The sequence below is a fragment of the Microcaecilia unicolor genome, chromosome 2, assembly GCF_901765095.1.
Source record: "Microcaecilia unicolor chromosome 2, aMicUni1.1, whole genome shotgun sequence".
NCBI classification, from domain to species: domain Eukaryota; kingdom Metazoa; phylum Chordata; class Amphibia; order Gymnophiona; family Siphonopidae; genus Microcaecilia; species Microcaecilia unicolor.
In genome coordinates this window covers 292,003,702-292,020,973 of record NC_044032.1, presented here as the reverse complement: position 1 = coordinate 292,020,973, position 17,272 = coordinate 292,003,702, and the positions used below count along the sequence as shown (strand labels likewise).

Genomic DNA, 17,272 nt, shown 5'->3' with positions numbered 1-17,272 from the left:
TTTGGTGGTGTTAGGAACACTACAGATTTTGCTGTTAGAAGTACTTATGGTGTTTGTGCTTTTGGGAGCATTGCAGTCTTTGCTGTTTGGGTTTTGGTGATTGGGAAGCACCTTGTTAGTTTTGTAGCTAGCTTGCTAGAGTAGTGCTTAGGAAGCTTGTTGGTTTTGTGTTTAGCTTGTTAGTGTAGTGCTTAGGAACCACCTGTTCTGCGTAGATGTGTAGCTTCCCTGCTTTCCTTTGTAGTGTGTGGTAGCACTTCTGCTGTGTGTTTAGTAGCACCTGTGTTAGCTTTGTGTTTAGTTCCCTGCTCTGTTAGTTTAGGGCTTAGGAAGTCCCTTTGTTGAGCAGGGCTTAGGAAGTCCTTTTGTTAGTGTAGGCCTAGGAGTGCCCTGGTTAGTCTAGTTCCTTGGAGCACTGCTGTCTCTTCTGTTTCCTGTCCTGGTCCCTGTGTCATCCGGTATCCGGTAAGTCCTGCCGGCTACTCGAACCCAGGAGCTCAACTCCTGGGGGGCGCTTAGTAGCTAAGTGCAGGTGAAGCTGTTCGGACCAGTCCAGTGTGCTCCAGTCCGGGGAATTCCAGTCCGGTGTCCTCCAGTCCGGGGGATTCCAGTCCTTGTGTTCCGGTTGCTGGGCGGTGCCTGCAGTCCCTGCTGGTGCCGGTGTGCTTGCCCAGCGTTGGTTGGTGGGTTTTGCCTGCTGCTGTCACTCCTCGTCAGCAGCCCAAGGGCTCACATTTGCTCCTGAGAACCTGACACAGTCCCAGCACACTGAACAGCACACAGAGCAGCAAACCAGTGGGCCTGGAGGTGTGCCTGCAGAAGAACACATGCAGGACCAGTCACATGGGGTGGAACCACAGGACCCAGCAGCAGCAGCGGAGGCTCTCCCTCCACCACCCGCAGCCTTTGCCAATGGAGGCACAGAGGAAGAAGATGCAGAAGGGGAGGCACATCCTCAGCAGAGGCCATCCAGCCAGAGAAGGCAGCTATTGCGCCTCGTGACACAATTGCTGGGCCACAATGTGGCCCTGGAAGATTACCGGCGCCAGAAATTGGAGCTGCAATGGGAAGCGCTACAGGCCCAACGTGAAGCGGTACAGCAGCTCCACCATGACCTGAAAGCACCTAGTACAGCCCTGATGCAGCAACAAGTGGCATCTACTTCCACCACTGCACAGCAACCACCCACAAAGAAGAGGAGCTTGAGATCCTCAGCCACCCCCCACCAGTCACTGGTCCAGCAGCCACCACACCAGCTCCCCTTCTGGGTCCTCTGCCCAGGTGGCAGGGCAAGCCACAGACCACAAGGTGGCTGGACTTCCACAGGGCAGCCGAGGCAGCAGGCTGCCTTGTGGACACAGAGGAAGACAGTGGGAGCTCATCAGAGGACTCTCAACAGAGTTCCCCTGCAGCACCAGCTGCAAAGGAACATGGTGGGAGGGGTAGACGGGAGTGGGGAAAGTGATGGGACATGCTGGGGGGGAGGTGGGAGGAAGGAGTGTGAGGGTTGGAGGGAGGGGCATATGCACAGAGTGGGGTGATGGTGGTGTGTAAGTAGTATGTGATAGAAATAAATGTCAACTTACTCTCACACAAAACTTGTCATTGCCTGGATCTGACCCCCAGCTGGTGTGCACTCTGCTCTGTGGGCAGGAGGTGGAGGGGGCTCCTCATCCTGTTCATATGGGGCCTGCTGCTGTGGCTCTTCTGGGAGGGCCTGTCCTGCGCAGTGCCAAATTATATAGCATGCAGCAGGCTAGGAATATCTTTGCCACCTTTTGGGGGCTATACAGGAGCTCCCCTCCACATGGGAACCTGTTCTTAAGTTGTCCGAAGGTGCTCTCGATGATGCCACATTTGTATTTTCTTTCTGTGGTGGATGGCTAGAGCGGAGGGGGAGGACGATTCAGCTAAAAAAAAAAAGGTGTCCTTTTTTAATCAGAGCTGGGATTTCCTGTGTTTAGCTAGGAAATTCCACTGTAAGTTTTGTTACTAGCTAAGAGGAAGGGGACAGGCTCGCAGGTACCAGCATGAGACACTATTGATATCACACAGACAGTGTGGAAAAAAAGCAAACATCAAGCTGGAGACTGTGATCTGCCACAGACAGAGAATAGTTTGCTGGACAAAATTCTTAAAAAGCAGGTGATCCAGCTTAAAAAAGGTGTCTCCTTTTGAAGGAAAAAAATTATACAAAAAAGAAAAATGACTGTTTTCTTTTCCTGTGAGAAAAAAAGGTTAAGGTGTTCATGGGCGACTAAATTCCGCTGAAGTGGTAGGGGGCAGTGTTGGTTTTTTTTTCATCGCTTCTTGTCACATGACCCTATCCAAGATGGCAATGAGTAGTAGAAAAAGTAAGTGATGTGATGCGTAGTGGTGGCTGCCATCTTGAAAAGTGTGTGTGGCTATTACATAACTTACTGTGACATCACCAAAAGTGTGGGGTTTAGGGGTGGGCAATGCAAATAAGACAGGGTCAAGGGGTGGCAGTATGCAAACAGTGTGGGGCTTGGGTGGGGTCAAGACATCATTATCCAGTGGGCATGTCTTGGGTGTGGTTTGGGCAGTGATGTAATTAAAAGGGGCAGGGTGGGCATTGCTTAGGCATATCCTCTCTTCTGATTGACTAAAATCCAAGAAGTAGGCATGTCACCTGTCAAAATCAATTAAATGAATGGCGATACACTACTGATATACTTTAGAAAGTTGCATAGGATTGTATTTGCATCTCAAGTAGGCTAGTAAAGTTTGAATAGAGGTCACGGCAAATTGTAACAAGTATGTTAGCCCAGAAGGGACTTTTATACATTTTTGCATCTCCAGGCTACCCCATAAACAATTTTGGGACAGGGTTTGGGCCCATTTCATTCTTACCAAAAGTTGTCTCAGATATCTACCTGTCTGTAACCTTCCCAATTTTCCATACCCCTCATACATCTTAGGACGAAGCCACCTTCAATACTCACGACTGAAGAAACGTTCTTGCCGACTACCTTCAAATAACTTACTGTCTATGATTATCATCTCAGTGCTTTGTGTTTTTTTTTATCACAATCATCCTGTTTGGTTGGTCATGACAAGAAAACGTTCTACTTGGATCAACATCTGCATTGCATTCTGCTGTCACTAGGCACATGCTCTGTTAATGAGTTACAGCTCATTAACTACGTGTCATTGCTGCTTCTATTGTTAACCTGTGCTCTTCTGCTATCCTTGAAATTTGTAAAGCTGCAACCTAGTCCTCACTTCTTATGGTCAATACCCATTACTGCAGGGGTTCTTAACCCAGTTCTTGACACCAAGCCAGTCTGGTTTTCAAGATATCCATAATGAAGATGCATGAGGTAAATTTGCATGCATGGCCTCCGTTGTATGGCAGTCTCTCTCATGCATATACATTGTGGATATCCTTAAAACTGGACTGGGTTGAGAACCCCTACATTACTGTCTTGATCAACAGTCAAGCTCTGATGTTGCTTTCAGACTGTGTTACTCAGTTTCTTGTAATAAACTCGTCTGGGAGCTGGCCTGGATGATGATCCTTCAGTTCTTGTTTTTGAAGTTACTTCATATTCTTTCACAGTTCTACATTTCTCGATAAATGCCTTCGTTCACAGAGTAACTTTGGTTGGGGGCTATTAAGGGTTGTCTTGATTAAGTCACAAAGTTTTCTATTATTTTGTTGCACACTACCAATTTACTTTTCATTCAATCTCCCACAGTGAGCGGGTGCAAGAGTTCATAGTTTCTATGTGAGCTGTGTCAGCTCTTGCACCCCCAGCTTGGGAATTACCTATGTGTGGCTGCCTTATCTGGCTTACCATGGAGAAAGTTAGGTTGTTTACTTGCACTGGAGGTTCTTCCTGGACAACAGGTTAAAAGTCACTAAAACGACTAAAAAATGGGTGTGGAATAGTACCGTCATGGTTAAGCCAGCCATGCCATCCTTTTCCTCTACAATTAAATTATCCAATTTGTCTTCAACCAAGGGGATGAGGAGGGCTGTAGTCATTAGGATGGGGTCTTCCAGAAAGTTTTCTAGAATATTCTGAGCTCTGGTAGAATAGATCTAGCAGGTGCAGGCAAGTGCTGATGTTACTCATGAGTGGCTAGCTTATCTTGTTGTTACAGATATGAAATCTAACTTTGCACAGGCAAAAAAAAAAAAAAGGTTAAAACTAGCCCTGGTTATGTTTAAACTTATTTCATTGATAGTCCACCTTTCCTATGTTAAAGAACAGTATGTACAATTAGGTATCAATATAAGAATGAAGAAAGAACTCTGGCGTTTATGATCATACATGAAGGACAAAGAATACATTGGGTACAAGATCCATTGAGCACCTGGAACAGTTAGTGATCGTCAAGTATATACGGTAGTTGTGGGAATATAGTTAATCTTGTCGTTCCCATACGACCCAGAATGTGAATGACTCATGAGCCATTTATCACAAGACTTTGGCTCTATGTACGTTATCCATTACAACGCATATTGTAGGATAAAAAAAAAGAATACAAAATGAATAAAAGAAATTTGTTTGAAAGCTTGTTTAAAACAAAACATTATTAGAGCTCTACACGTAGGTTAGGAGAAAAGAGAAGAAACATGCAAGCAGAAAAGTGGCTATCTAGTAAAGCTAAGCGATGCTGTGTTACTACTGCTTACTAGCAATTGCAGTGGGACCATTTTCAAATAAGTTGAACATCCTTACACTAATTTTAAATTATTATTAAGAAACCGAACTTAAGTTCCTTGATACAACTAATTTATATTATCTAAACAAAAAGTTTCTTTAGTCGGGAGCCATTTCAAGTGCCACTCTGAGCAAAGCATATTGGGAGTAGTAGTTCTTTTTGATTGTGCCTGGATATGTGATGAGTTGCACGAAGCAACCCCTGGACACTACACCTCCCACCAGCGTTGTTTAGCAGGCCAACCTTAAAAGAAGAAGAAAAAAGTCTGTATGGGGAAAGAGCACCGAATTAACCATAGTTAAAGTAGCAAACATATTTGGAGTCCTAATCCTTTTCACTTTAAAACAATTTGATTTTTAAAATTTCCTAAATTAATTAGTAAGCGATGAAAATGTCCCCATAAAAAGTGACCCCCGGGCCCCCACCACAGTGCGCTCTGGGAGATGTAGTTTGATTGCGTTTGAAAACCCTAGGCGGCTATTAAATTAAAACTACAATTTCCAGAATTTCCTAGCGTCACGTAAGGCAACCAAGCACTCCACCCCCTCAAGACGAGAGGCTGAGAGGCGAACAGAACATGGTGGCCGAAGCCAGAAGTTCACAAACATGAAGCTCTGAAGCGCCGTATATGTCCGGATTTTGTATATTTTGGGGGGGTTTTGTTTCTGGATATTTTTATTTATAGTTATTGCCTTTTTTTTTTTGTTAAGGTATAAATTAGAGCGAGCTAGGAGGAGGTTATTTTTTCTTTTATTAAAAAAAAAAATGGGCGTACAGGGTTTCCAGGAGTTCCTGGAAAAGCGCTGTCCGGGAGCAGTGGTGCCCGTGGATTTACTGAAGCTCGCGCGCACTGTTGCGCGCCAGCAGCACCACCTCCACCCTCACCAACAATATCATCAACAGCAGCAGCAGCGCGCGGGGGCCCTCCCACCAGGTGCCTACCAGCCGTCACCTGGGGCTCACGTGCAAGCCCCGCAGCCTCAGCATGCGCCTCTCCCCGCCCGGCTATTGATAGATGCGGACTCGGCCCTGCAGCGACTCTATGGCGGTTACCAGACGGACTGGGTGTGCGGCGGGCAGTGGAACGCTATGTTGGGCTACCTGGCGGCCCTGTCACAGGCCTGTCTGTACCAGGGTGGCCTGGAGCTGGTACTGCTTTTCAATGGTGCTCTGGCCAAGGCCAGGCTGCCCGAATGGGCGAGAAGGGCGCAAGGCGAGCGACAGACAGCACAGCTCATTGTCGGCCACGTTAGCAACAAGGGTACCCCACCGCCCCGCGCCTGGTTCCTGCCCCCCGCCTGCCTAAGTCATTGTATCCGCCTGGCCATGATTCGCTTCCGTGTCAAGGTAAGAGAGATAAAGTCCCACCCCCTCCCCAAAATAAAGCCCTGTTCCCCCGGCATGTGACCAATCGTGTGTTTAATAAAATGATTAAATATGTAGCAATAAACTGTTTTTATGAATATGGTATTTTGTTTAGCTCACATACATATGAATGTGCACATTATCCGCTTTTAGAGTATTTTCATACTTAATTTTTTTTCTCTTTTTGTAAAAGTTTTGCCCTGCTTAGTAATATTTGTATTGTTGAATCAACCAGGATCATCTTAACCAAGCTTTACAAGGATTTCTTACTCTGACAAAAATTGAGAACTCCTCACCAGTATTTGTCTTTCCCGCTTGTGTTATCGTTACCCCACTTTCTCATGTCAACAGTAATTAGAAGTTGATAACTTCTAGTGATCGGTTAGTCGGTATCCAGATATTGTTGGCCAGTTCTGAGTGTATTGAGAAGGAATCTGCAAAGGTATGTAGTCAGTTTCAAGGAAATGCACGTATAGACTGAGAAATCTAGTATTCATCTTCTCTTGGTTTAATACTGGTATTCACTCAATGCACAGTAATGGAGTCACCTAATGTCTTAAAAAACTGACAAAGCATGAGCATTGCCATGCTGGAATAGACCGAAAGTCCATGAAGCCCAATATATTGTTTCCAGTAGTGGCCAAGCAAGGTCCCAAAAAAGTAAAACTGATTTTATTCTGCTTATCCCAGAAAATTATTAGTGGATTTTCCCAAGTCTATCTTAATAAGGACTTATGAGTTGTCCACATCTCTTTCAAATCTTGCTAAGATAATTGCTTTTACCTCATTCTTTGGCAACAAATTCCAGAGTAATTACATCTTGAATGAAAACATTTTTTTAATTTACTACTTAGCTACATTGTATGTTCCTTAGTCCTTGTATTTTTAGAAAGAGGAAACAAGTGATTCACATCATTTCATTCCATTCCACTCGGTATTGAATATAGACCTCTATCATATCTCCACACAGCCGTCTCTCTTCCAAGCTGAAGAGCACTAGCCTCTTTAGCTTGTCCTCATGTTGTCCCATCCCCTTTATCATTTTCATCACCCTTCCTTTTGTACCTTTTTTAATTCAGCTATATTTGTTTTTGAGATGCAGTGACCAGAATTGCACACACTATTTGAGGTGTGGTCAAACCAGGGAGCTATACAGAAGTGTTATTTTTAGTTTTGTTTTCAATTCCTTTCCTAATAATTCCTTCTACTTGAATCTGTTGTAATAGTATACATTTCTTGGCAGTTAAGAAAAGACTATTTGTCCAGAAAGCTTGTTCAAGGTGTCCATCTTCAGCTCATTATCAGTGTCCAGTAAACAGAGCTCTTGTGTTCAGGGGATGGACTCTCCCATCATAGTGGTTAAATGTGCCTATACATCAGTCCAGTATGTAATAATTTCAGGACAGTCCCACAAGCAGTTAATGTATGTTTCATCCATAGCTTTATTTTTATTTATTTATTGTAATAAGTATTAACAATTAAAAAAAACTCTTGACATGCAAAAATAGAAAGAGATAAGCAATGCATTTTCAAGAAAATAAAAATCAGTTATCCACATTTTTCCCCCCACTCATTTATTTATTTTATTTTTGTTACATTTGTACCCCGCATTTTCCCACTCATGGCAGGCTCAATGCGGCTTACATGGGGCAATGAAGGGTTAAGTGACTTGCCCAGAGTCACAAGGAGCTGCCTGTGCCTGAAGTGGGAATCAAACTCAATTCCTCAGTTCCCCAGGACCAAAGTCCACCACCCTAACCACTAGGCCACTCCTCCACTCATCTATTTCAAGTCCACAACTATGGGGGAAGACAATGGAATATTTCCATTTGTTCCACTTATATAAGTTTGGAAAATTAAAGAGATACATTATATGCCATATCATCAATAATTCTGGAGTAGATATAGGTAATGCTACTAGTTGTTGATTGGGAGTAACAATCACCGAGCCTAGAAAAGAGTTCAAATGAATTGGATCATAAAAAATATATTTAAATGAATTAATTTTCAACACACATTTACATGGGAAATTAAGCCAAAATAAGCCGCCCATCTGTAAGACCCTGGGGTGAAGCTTTAGAAATAATTGACGCCTCTTTTGTGGTGGTCTGGCATTGTCAGGAAATATTCTAATTTTGTTATTCATAAAGAGTTATCTCTGACGAAAAAATTGTTTCCGGATCCAATCCCGATCAGGTTCCAGAACAAAAGTCACAATCAAAGTTGCTGGTGTAATTATTTGTGTACAGTGTATCAAATGAGATCTCTGCTCCTTGTTCAGTTTGAATATTGTCTTTTTGTTTTTCTTTTTTGAATGGTGGTAAATAGTAAATCTTTGAGACATGCGGAAATGCCTGTTCAGGAATCTTCAAAATTTATAGCAGATATTTTTTAAACGTTATCAAAGGAGCCAATGATGATGTAGGAAAATTAATCAACCTTTTTGTCTCTTAGTTGATTTTACCAAATTTTCAGTCTTAACATGTAATGCATTTTCTTTAATCAAGTTAATCTGTGGTTGCTGACAGGATTTTAGTGTCTCAGTATTCAACTGTGTTGTTTTCTCAATATTACTTATTCTTGTTTCCAAGTTTACAATCTTTTCCAATGGTAACTGTGAAGCTTGGGTCACCAGTAACAGTTTCTGGGAAAAAGAGTTTTCTAACCCCATAAGGGCCTCCCATATTGAGTCTAAAGTTATAACTGCAGGTCTTACAGGCAAAAAAAGACTTAAAAGGTGTTGTTAATTCAGCAAACATTTCCCCGAACGGTTGTACTCCTCCTGTTGAATTGGAGTCTGTCAGAACGCTGGCTCTATCCATTTTCTTTCCGGCATTGATTTCCAGTGTGTCCAGGCTTCCAGCTGACCCCGCCACAGGAAACACTCCCTGGTCGATGACTGAAGGGGTTTCCTGCCCCTGCTGTAGTTCCGTCATTATCGGAGGCCTCCGTTTGTCGGGGCTGAACGTGATCGCTGCTTCAAGCTGGGGGAGCTGGACACCTCCCACCGCTCCCTCCAGCAGTGAGGTACCTAGACCCAGACTTCTTCCTGGCAAAGTAAAGCGGTCCATCGTCCCGTCGATCTTGCAGGTGTAGCGGGGCTCACACGCTGCTTCCCCCTCCGTTTCAGCATGAAATCAGGTAAAGGGTATCAAATTATGGAGGAATCGGGTGAAGAGCTGCCTTACAATGTTCCCTTCAGGATGCCATCTTGACTCCCCCCCCCCTCCCCCAGCTTTATTTTTAATGCATTTTCCAGAAAAAAACCAGCCCGTATTTTACTGACCCATTGGGTATGCGTATATAATCTATATAGTATTTTGTATCTAGAGCTCTTGTTTTTCCTGTCTAGTTATTTCTTTGTTTCTGACTTGATTTTATTGTAATCCGCTTTGATTTTAATTTGAAAGGTGGTATATCAAACCATAATAAACATATTGCGTTTCCTCTAAGCTGTGCATTTTCCATGATCAAATTGTCTTTTTACAGTGACTGTAGATAAAGACATGAACTAAACTAATTTTACATGGTATGTGATACTTTATATGTATACCCGAGTTTGATTTGTCCTTGCCTTTCTCAGGACACAGACCGTAAATGTCTGCCCATCACTGTTCTTGTACAAAAAGTTCTGAAGCTAACATCAAAGCCCCTCAAAATTTACTCTCCAGCTCATCCATCCATATCTATTCAGTTACGATCAGTTCGTAGACCATAGAAGTCTGCCCAGCACCAGTTTTGCTTCCCAATTACTGGCGTCGCCACAGAATCTCCGCTAAGATTCTGTAGATCCATTCTTAAACAGGATTCCTTTGTATTTATCCCACACATTTTTGAATTTCATTACCGTTTTCATCTCCACCCCCCCCCCCAATGGGAGGGCATTCCACATATTTACCACCCTTTCTGTGAAGAAATACTTACTGACGTTACTCCTGACTATTAACATCTCTAACAAATCCTCCAGTTTATAGTCTTGGCATAAATCCTGAGCCCATTTGTGTTTTATGAAATGGATTAATGGATGTCATTGACATGTACTGCTTACATGTCTGCTCTCTTCTGAGGCCACATTTTTGTCAAAATCAGTATTTTCAAACTACCTGCATACATATATAATATGCAGAACACAGTCTTTTTCTGTGCATGACGTAACCTATCCTGTTCCTGCAAACAATATTAGCCCTGAAATTTCTCAAGGGGAGCAACTATTAGAGGATCACCCTCTGCCAAATGTATCTTAATTCTGTTGTTATCCCATGTCATTTATGACATTCCCTCCATGTTTACCTGGTCAATGTGATGATTGGATTTATTTTCAAATGTGGTGGTGTGTTTTGCATGTATCAAATATGCTAAAGAGTAAGGTTGAGCCATCTGTTTTTCCGTGGCCAAATTGCAGAAAGTGGATGGGATTTGATAATACCGCAGTTTTACATATTATATACAGGTACTTTATTTTGTACCTGTTGCAATGAAAGGTTGTGACTTGTCAAGGGTTACAAGGAGCTGCAGTGGGAATTGAACCAGGTTCCCAGACCACTGTACTAATCAGATTATTAGGGTACAGAACTGGAGAAATACCCCAAATCCAATCTTTGCCTTGTTGGAGCAAACAAGCTGTATTATATATTCTAATGTTTGGCAACCTAAACCTCTTTCTGATTTTGACACATGCAACAAAGCTAATTTTATCCTAGGCTTCTTACCCACCTACAAAAAGGCATCGTGTTCTATTTTGTTACGTCTTCTGGTTTCAATGTGTTAGGCATATTTTGAAGTATAAAAAAAGCCACTTGAGCAATGAGATCATTTTGATCGATTGGATTTTCCCAGTAAGAGATAATGAGAGCGATTGCCATGCTTTCATCATGCAGCTCATTACCTCCAGCAATGGCTTGACATTCATGTGATAAGAGTTTATGAAGTTGTCCAAGCAGAAAAACAAAATATTTTAACTTATCTGGGGCCTTATGTATGCCTATGACATTTCCCCAGTGCTAAGTTTTTTTTCAGTCAATCCCAGATAAGTAGATTTCACTAAGTTGACCTTCATTTCCCCGAAGGGAGCTGAAGGCATCCATGTGGGATACCACCCTTGTCCAGTTGTCCATATGGTTCAGCAATAGTATCAGTAAATCATCTGCAGATAAAGCCAATTTAGTCTTCTATGTCACTGTAGCCTTGATTTAAGAAATTGAAAGTGCATATATATATATATATATATATATATATATATATATATATATATATATAAATAATATTTTTTTTTACTACTGCTTTTGGGCCATTGCTGTTTGGGGTTGACTAAGTGATCTCTGTGTGGTTAGGGGTTGAATGGTTTGCCTGTTCCTGTTTTTAATGGTGTTTGTGTCAAAACAGTGGGTTTTAAGCCTGCAAAACTGTATTATTTCTTTAAGTGTGTTTCTTTAGTTTGTCCATCAGTTGATGCATGTTTATGTTAAACTGTTGCTGTTCTCTCTTTAGTTAACACAGATGAGAGGCAACTTGCAGTGATGTGGCCAGCTATTTTTGAAACCTGGCCCAGGACAAGAGCTCAAAATTCATCTAGGAAATAATGGATTTTTCTCTAGTCTCAGCTTGGTAGTAGAGAGAGAGAGTCTTATTTACTGAGACCCTGTAAGCACATGTAAGCAGTTATATTCTGTAATCTGTGAGCAGCTACATTTCGTGTACTATATCTCTATATATAAAAGGCACCTCCAACGTTCTAAATTTGTAGTTGCAAGATCGCATGAGGGTCTGCCCTGCCCCCGCGTCACAACGTGATGACGTTGAGGGCGGAGCAATGACACTCAACAAATCGGATTGTCATTGGGTAATCTCTGTTTCCACTCCCCAATGGAACCGTCATTCCCATACACTCAAAACCAACCAAAATCGGCACTGGACCCTGTTCCCCCCCGCCCACAGTCCCCCTCACCCACCCTCCTGCAGCCGCTCGCTCACCGTTCCACCACCCTCCCTCTCCTCTCTGACTCCGGCCATGGTGCACGACGATTACTACACAAGAGCAAGGAAGCCCATTGGTTAATCTCTGTTTCCACTCCCCAACACAACCGTCATTCCCATACACTCAAAACCAAGCACACTGATGTTTTTTTTTTCTTCCGAGGAGACTCAGCAGCACAAGGAGTCACTTTCTGTGCAGCACAGAGAAATGAGGAACGTCGCTGGAAGGACAAAACTATTTGGATGCCCATGCTCCTGCTCCCGGTATGTGCAGCCACCCTAAGAAACGACCACCCACACAAAACTAACCACTGACTCGACATCTGCACCCCATTGGCCACCCAACCCACCCAAAATCTAAACTCACACTTCCACACAACCAGACAAATACAAATGGAGATAAAAACAACAAGCAGGCAGGTTCCCAAGTACTTACAGGAACTTCCAAAGACACACTCCCCCCAACCACAAGCAAACACAGCTATCCACAACACACATTAACGACTTCATAGGCATGTACCCAAGTGCTTAAAGGAACTTCCTCCCCACCCCCACTCCCCCCCCCAAAAAACACATCAAAACGCAGCCTTCCACAGAACAAGGAATGCTGACAAATACACATGCAGTTCAAATTTGCAAACACAGCTCACCAGAGCACAGGCATATTAACGACTTGGCAGGCAGGTTCCCAAGTGCTTACAGGAGCTACCCCCCCCCCCCCCCCCCCACACACACACACACACAAAAAAGGAAAAACCAACCTTCCACACAAGCAACAAACACAAAAAAAAAAACCACACACACAGTCAATCTCACACATACTCACCCAAACATACACACTCCAAGGAAAACCTTGCTAGCGCCCGTTTCATTTGTGTCAGAAAAGGGCTTTTTTTTTTACTAGGGGTAAAGGACAAAAGGTTTTTTGTTTGGTTTCTCAATGCACACCATTTTAATTTATTTGAAACCTTCCCATCTGTACATATGAATATCATGAAATCTACATTAAATATCACTAAAACAGCTTTAAAAATTATTCTACCTGGTACAAACTGCAATTTTAAACTCTGTATTTTCAGATCATCCTCCTATATAATAAAACGCACCTCCAACATTCTGAAGCTGACTGCATGGCTGAGGCTTTCCTGCTCTCTCTATCCATCTCCTGAATTGACATCACGTACTTCCGGGTTCCTCACAAGCAGAAGTGACCAACTACACGAGGTTTCTCGGCTTCAGAATGTTGGAGGTGCATTCTATTAAATAGGATTGGTCAGTTCCTTGAAGCACAGCCAGAGCTCAGTGTCCTGAACAGTAACGCTCAGACACCAGAGAGACAGAGGGGGGGCTGACACCAGAGAGAGGGAGGGAGGGGGGGGGCTGACACCACAGAGGGAGGAGGGATCTCTGTCACACACACACACTCTCTCTCACAATGTCTTTCTTTCTTTCTCTCACTCTCACACACTCTGGGGCTCATTTTCAAAGCACTTAGACTTACAAAATTACATAGGTTACTATGGAACTTTGTAAGTCTAAGTGCTTTGAAAATACTCCTCTCTGTCTCACACTGTATCACATTCACTCTCTGTGTCACACAGTTACACACTCTCTTGGTCTCAGACACTCAGTCTCACAGAGAGTCTGTCTCTCACATACACTCTCTCGCACACACTATATCTGTGTGAAACACACTCTCTCTCACATACACACTTGCACACACTCTCATTTGCACAGACACACTCGCACCCAGACTCACTCACACACACACACTCTCTCTCACACACACACACTCTCTCTCACACACACACACAGTCACTCTCACATACACTCTCTCAAACATACACACTCCAAGGAAAACCTTGCTAGCGCCCGTTTCATTTGTGTCAGAAACGGGCCTTTTTACTAGTAGTTTTATAATTGATCCATATTCAGTTACCTGTTATGTGCTCTTTTTGTACCATTTGTTTTTATGGTTCAATATTTTTTCATGACAATAAACAATTTTAGTTTATTGCCTCTATTTGTCTGGACTGACTAAGAATTCCGGTGGTTTGTATATTGGGTCTATGAGTTCTTTCTGGGAACTGTCCGACCACTGGGAATGTGGCCCCCAGTAACCTAGAAATCACTGAAGTTAATTTGAGAGCAGGAGACTTGCCCAGAGGCGGTTGGGACCCAGTCGGTGGCAGGAGGGTGATAGTGTAGAGCACAAGCGGCAGGTGCAGGTGGACCTGAGCTGTGCTGGGGATAGACCCTCTTAAGTGGCTGCGGGGCTAGCCCGGGCTGGTGGCTAGGCATTTCATGACAGCGTTCCTGTTTGCTTTAATTTTGCTTTTATTTTATATTGTACATGTCTTTGTTCTTAATTACTGTTGAGCAGTAAAGCAAATTTAATAAATTGTAATTGTATGGTAAGGCCTCAAATCAATTTGATATATCTACTGTGCCAAAGGCTGCATGCAGAGGATAAAAAGGAGGTGGGAGAGGGTATCAGCACTGTCTCTTACACTTCCCCAATGCAAATGAGGCTGAAACCCTACCACTAGTTATAACACAGTATTCAAGGCATAATTGCACCATTGAGCGATACAAAGGCATTATAACATCCTCATTTTCATTTTCCATTCCTTTCCTAATACCTAGCATTCTATTTGCTTTCTTTGCCGCCTCAGCACAGTGAGCAGATTGTTTCAAAGTATTGTCAATGATGACTCCTAGATCCTTTTCCTGGTCGGTGATGCAAGGTCGTCCTAAGGCGGAAACTTGCATCACGTAACTATAGTTCGGGTACCTCTTTCTTACATGCATCACTTTGCACTTGCTCACATTAAACATCTACCATTTGGATGCCCAGTCTTCCAGTCTCATAAGGTCGTCTTGCAATTTTTCACAATTCTCTTGTGGCTTAATAACTATACCTTTTGTGTCGTTGGCAAATTTAATTACCTCACTAATTATTCTCATATCTTGGTCATTTATAAATATGTTTAAAAGCAGCGGGCCCAGCACAGACCCTTGTGGAATGAATGCATCTACCCTTCTCCATTGAGAATACTGACCATTTAACCCTACGTTTTATATCCTTTAACCAGTTTTTAATCCTCAATAGAACACTACCTCCTCTTCCGTTACTTTCCAATTGCCTGTGGAGTTTTTCATGAGGTACTTTGTGAAATGCTTTTTGAAAATCCATACACAGTATCGACTGGCTCACCTTTATCCCCATGTTTATTGGGAGTTATGATTATCTTTTAAGATATACTGGTGAACACAAATTGCATGGTGCACACTATAAGGGAAGGGCTCATAAGACATAGTACTCTGTCTGCCTCTTCTAATTGACAGGAGACTTACGTGTTAGGCGGTGAGAGTCTGATAGGTACGGACGGGCAGAGGGATCATGGGGTGATAGTATCTGAAGATCTGAAGGTGACGAAACAGTGTATCAAGGCGGTGGCCGTAACTAGAAGGTTGCTAGGCTGTATAGAGAGAGGTGTGACCAGCAGAAGAAAAAGGTTTTAATGCCCCTGTATAAGTCGTTGGTGAGGCCCCACCTGGAGTATTGTGTTCAGTTTTGGAGGCCGTATCTTGCTAAGGATGTAAAAAGAATTGAAGTGGTGCAAAGAAAAGCTACGAGAATGGTATGGGATTTGCGTTACAAGACGTATGAGGAGAGACTTGCTGACCTGAACATGTATACCCTGGAGGAAAGGTGATATGATACAGACGTTCAAATATTTGAAAGGTATTAATCCGCAAACGAACCTTTTCCGTAGATGGGAAGGCGGTAGAACTAGAGGACAAGAAATGAGATTGAAGGGGGGCAGACTCAAGAAAAATGTCAGGAAGTATTTTTTCATGGAGAGAGTGGTGGATGTTTGGAATGCCCTCCCGCGGGAGGTGGTGGAGATGAAAACGGTAACGGAATTCAATCATGCATGGGATAAACATAAAGGAATCCTGTTCGGAAGGAAGGGATCCTCAGGAGCTTAGCGGAGATTGGATAGCAAAGGCGGGGCTGGTGGTTGGGAGGCGGGGTTAGTGCTGGGCAGACTTATACGGTCTGTGCCCTGAAAAAGACAGATACGAATCAAGGGGCTGGTGGTTGGGAGGCGGGGCTAGTGCTGGGCAGATTTCGGTCTGTGCCCTGAAAAAGACAGATACAAATCAAGGTAAGGTATACACAAAAAGTAGCACGTATGAGTTATCTTGTTGGGCAGACTGGATGGACCGTGCAGGTCTTTTTCTGCCGTCATCTACTATGTTACAAACCAAAGGGTTCTCATAGAGAATGTATTTGAGATTATTTCCCCTTGGAAAATCAAAATTTTCCACCTCCCAGCACAGGTAGTCCCAGGAGACTATCAAAGATTTTTTTTCTATATCGAGACTGAGTGCAGCTTCTATTCTCTTAGCTTGTGCTCTATGTATTGTTGCAATTACACTGTTAATATTGGGGACAATACTTCAGTCATGTATAAATCCCGCCTGATAATTGTCCACCAAATCTATTAATACAGCCTGAATTTGGTTGACAAATATTTTTGCATCAACGTTAGTTAATGAAAATGGTCTATATGCCTTTTTTAGGGTGACATCTCTGCCTGGCTTTGGAGTTACTCATGCTTCATTGGTAATTCTATATATGTGCCTTTCCTATCGGCCTCATCATAGACTGCTGCCAGCACTGGAACAATATTATGCCACAGTAGCTTATAAAATTCTATAGTTGAATCTTCTGGCACTAGTGTTTTAGGATTAGGTGTTGATTATTCTAGACATCTCCACCCCAGTTCATGGCACGTTCAGTGCAGCTAGTTGCTCTTCTGTCAAAGTGGGCAATTCCAAATTTTTGAAAAATTGTGCGCTCTGCCCATATCCCTGTCTTGTATATAATTGTGTATAATAAAGAAAGATCTTATAGATGCCTGTATTAGTGCACATATTAGCCCCAGCAGATGTTTGGATACTAATAATAAAGGTTTTAGCTCAACAGGTGCCTGCTTTATTGTCAAAGTGAAAAAAAAAATCTGTTTCCCATATAGTATAGAATGAAAAATTTGATGGAAGCTAATGTTTAAATGAGTTATATCCCTTCTGAAAGAGCTTTATATTGAAAAGAATTGGGAATAAGGGTGAGCTTTGGAAAAGTATTCAACTGACCAGCGTTCTGAAATCGGATGTTTTTACCTCTGCTTGACACAAAACCTTTAAGCCAATTAAGTGCTCTCCCTGA

General features: G+C 42.9%; 1 protein-coding gene across 1 annotated transcript in view; it reads left to right on the top strand.

Moving 5' to 3' along the window:
* The first annotated feature begins 5,264 nt into the window (after positions 1 to 5,264).
* The window catches only part of FAM120C (family with sequence similarity 120C), a 326,238-nt gene continuing 314,230 nt past the window's right edge, over positions 5,265 to 17,272 (top strand). Inside the window, exon 1 of the mRNA XM_030194274.1 lies at positions 5,265 to 6,042. Coding sequence (XP_030050134.1) covers positions 5,461 to 6,042 — 582 coding nt within the window. The 5' untranslated portion in view covers positions 5,265 to 5,460. The remainder of the gene's footprint in view (positions 6,043 to 17,272) is intronic.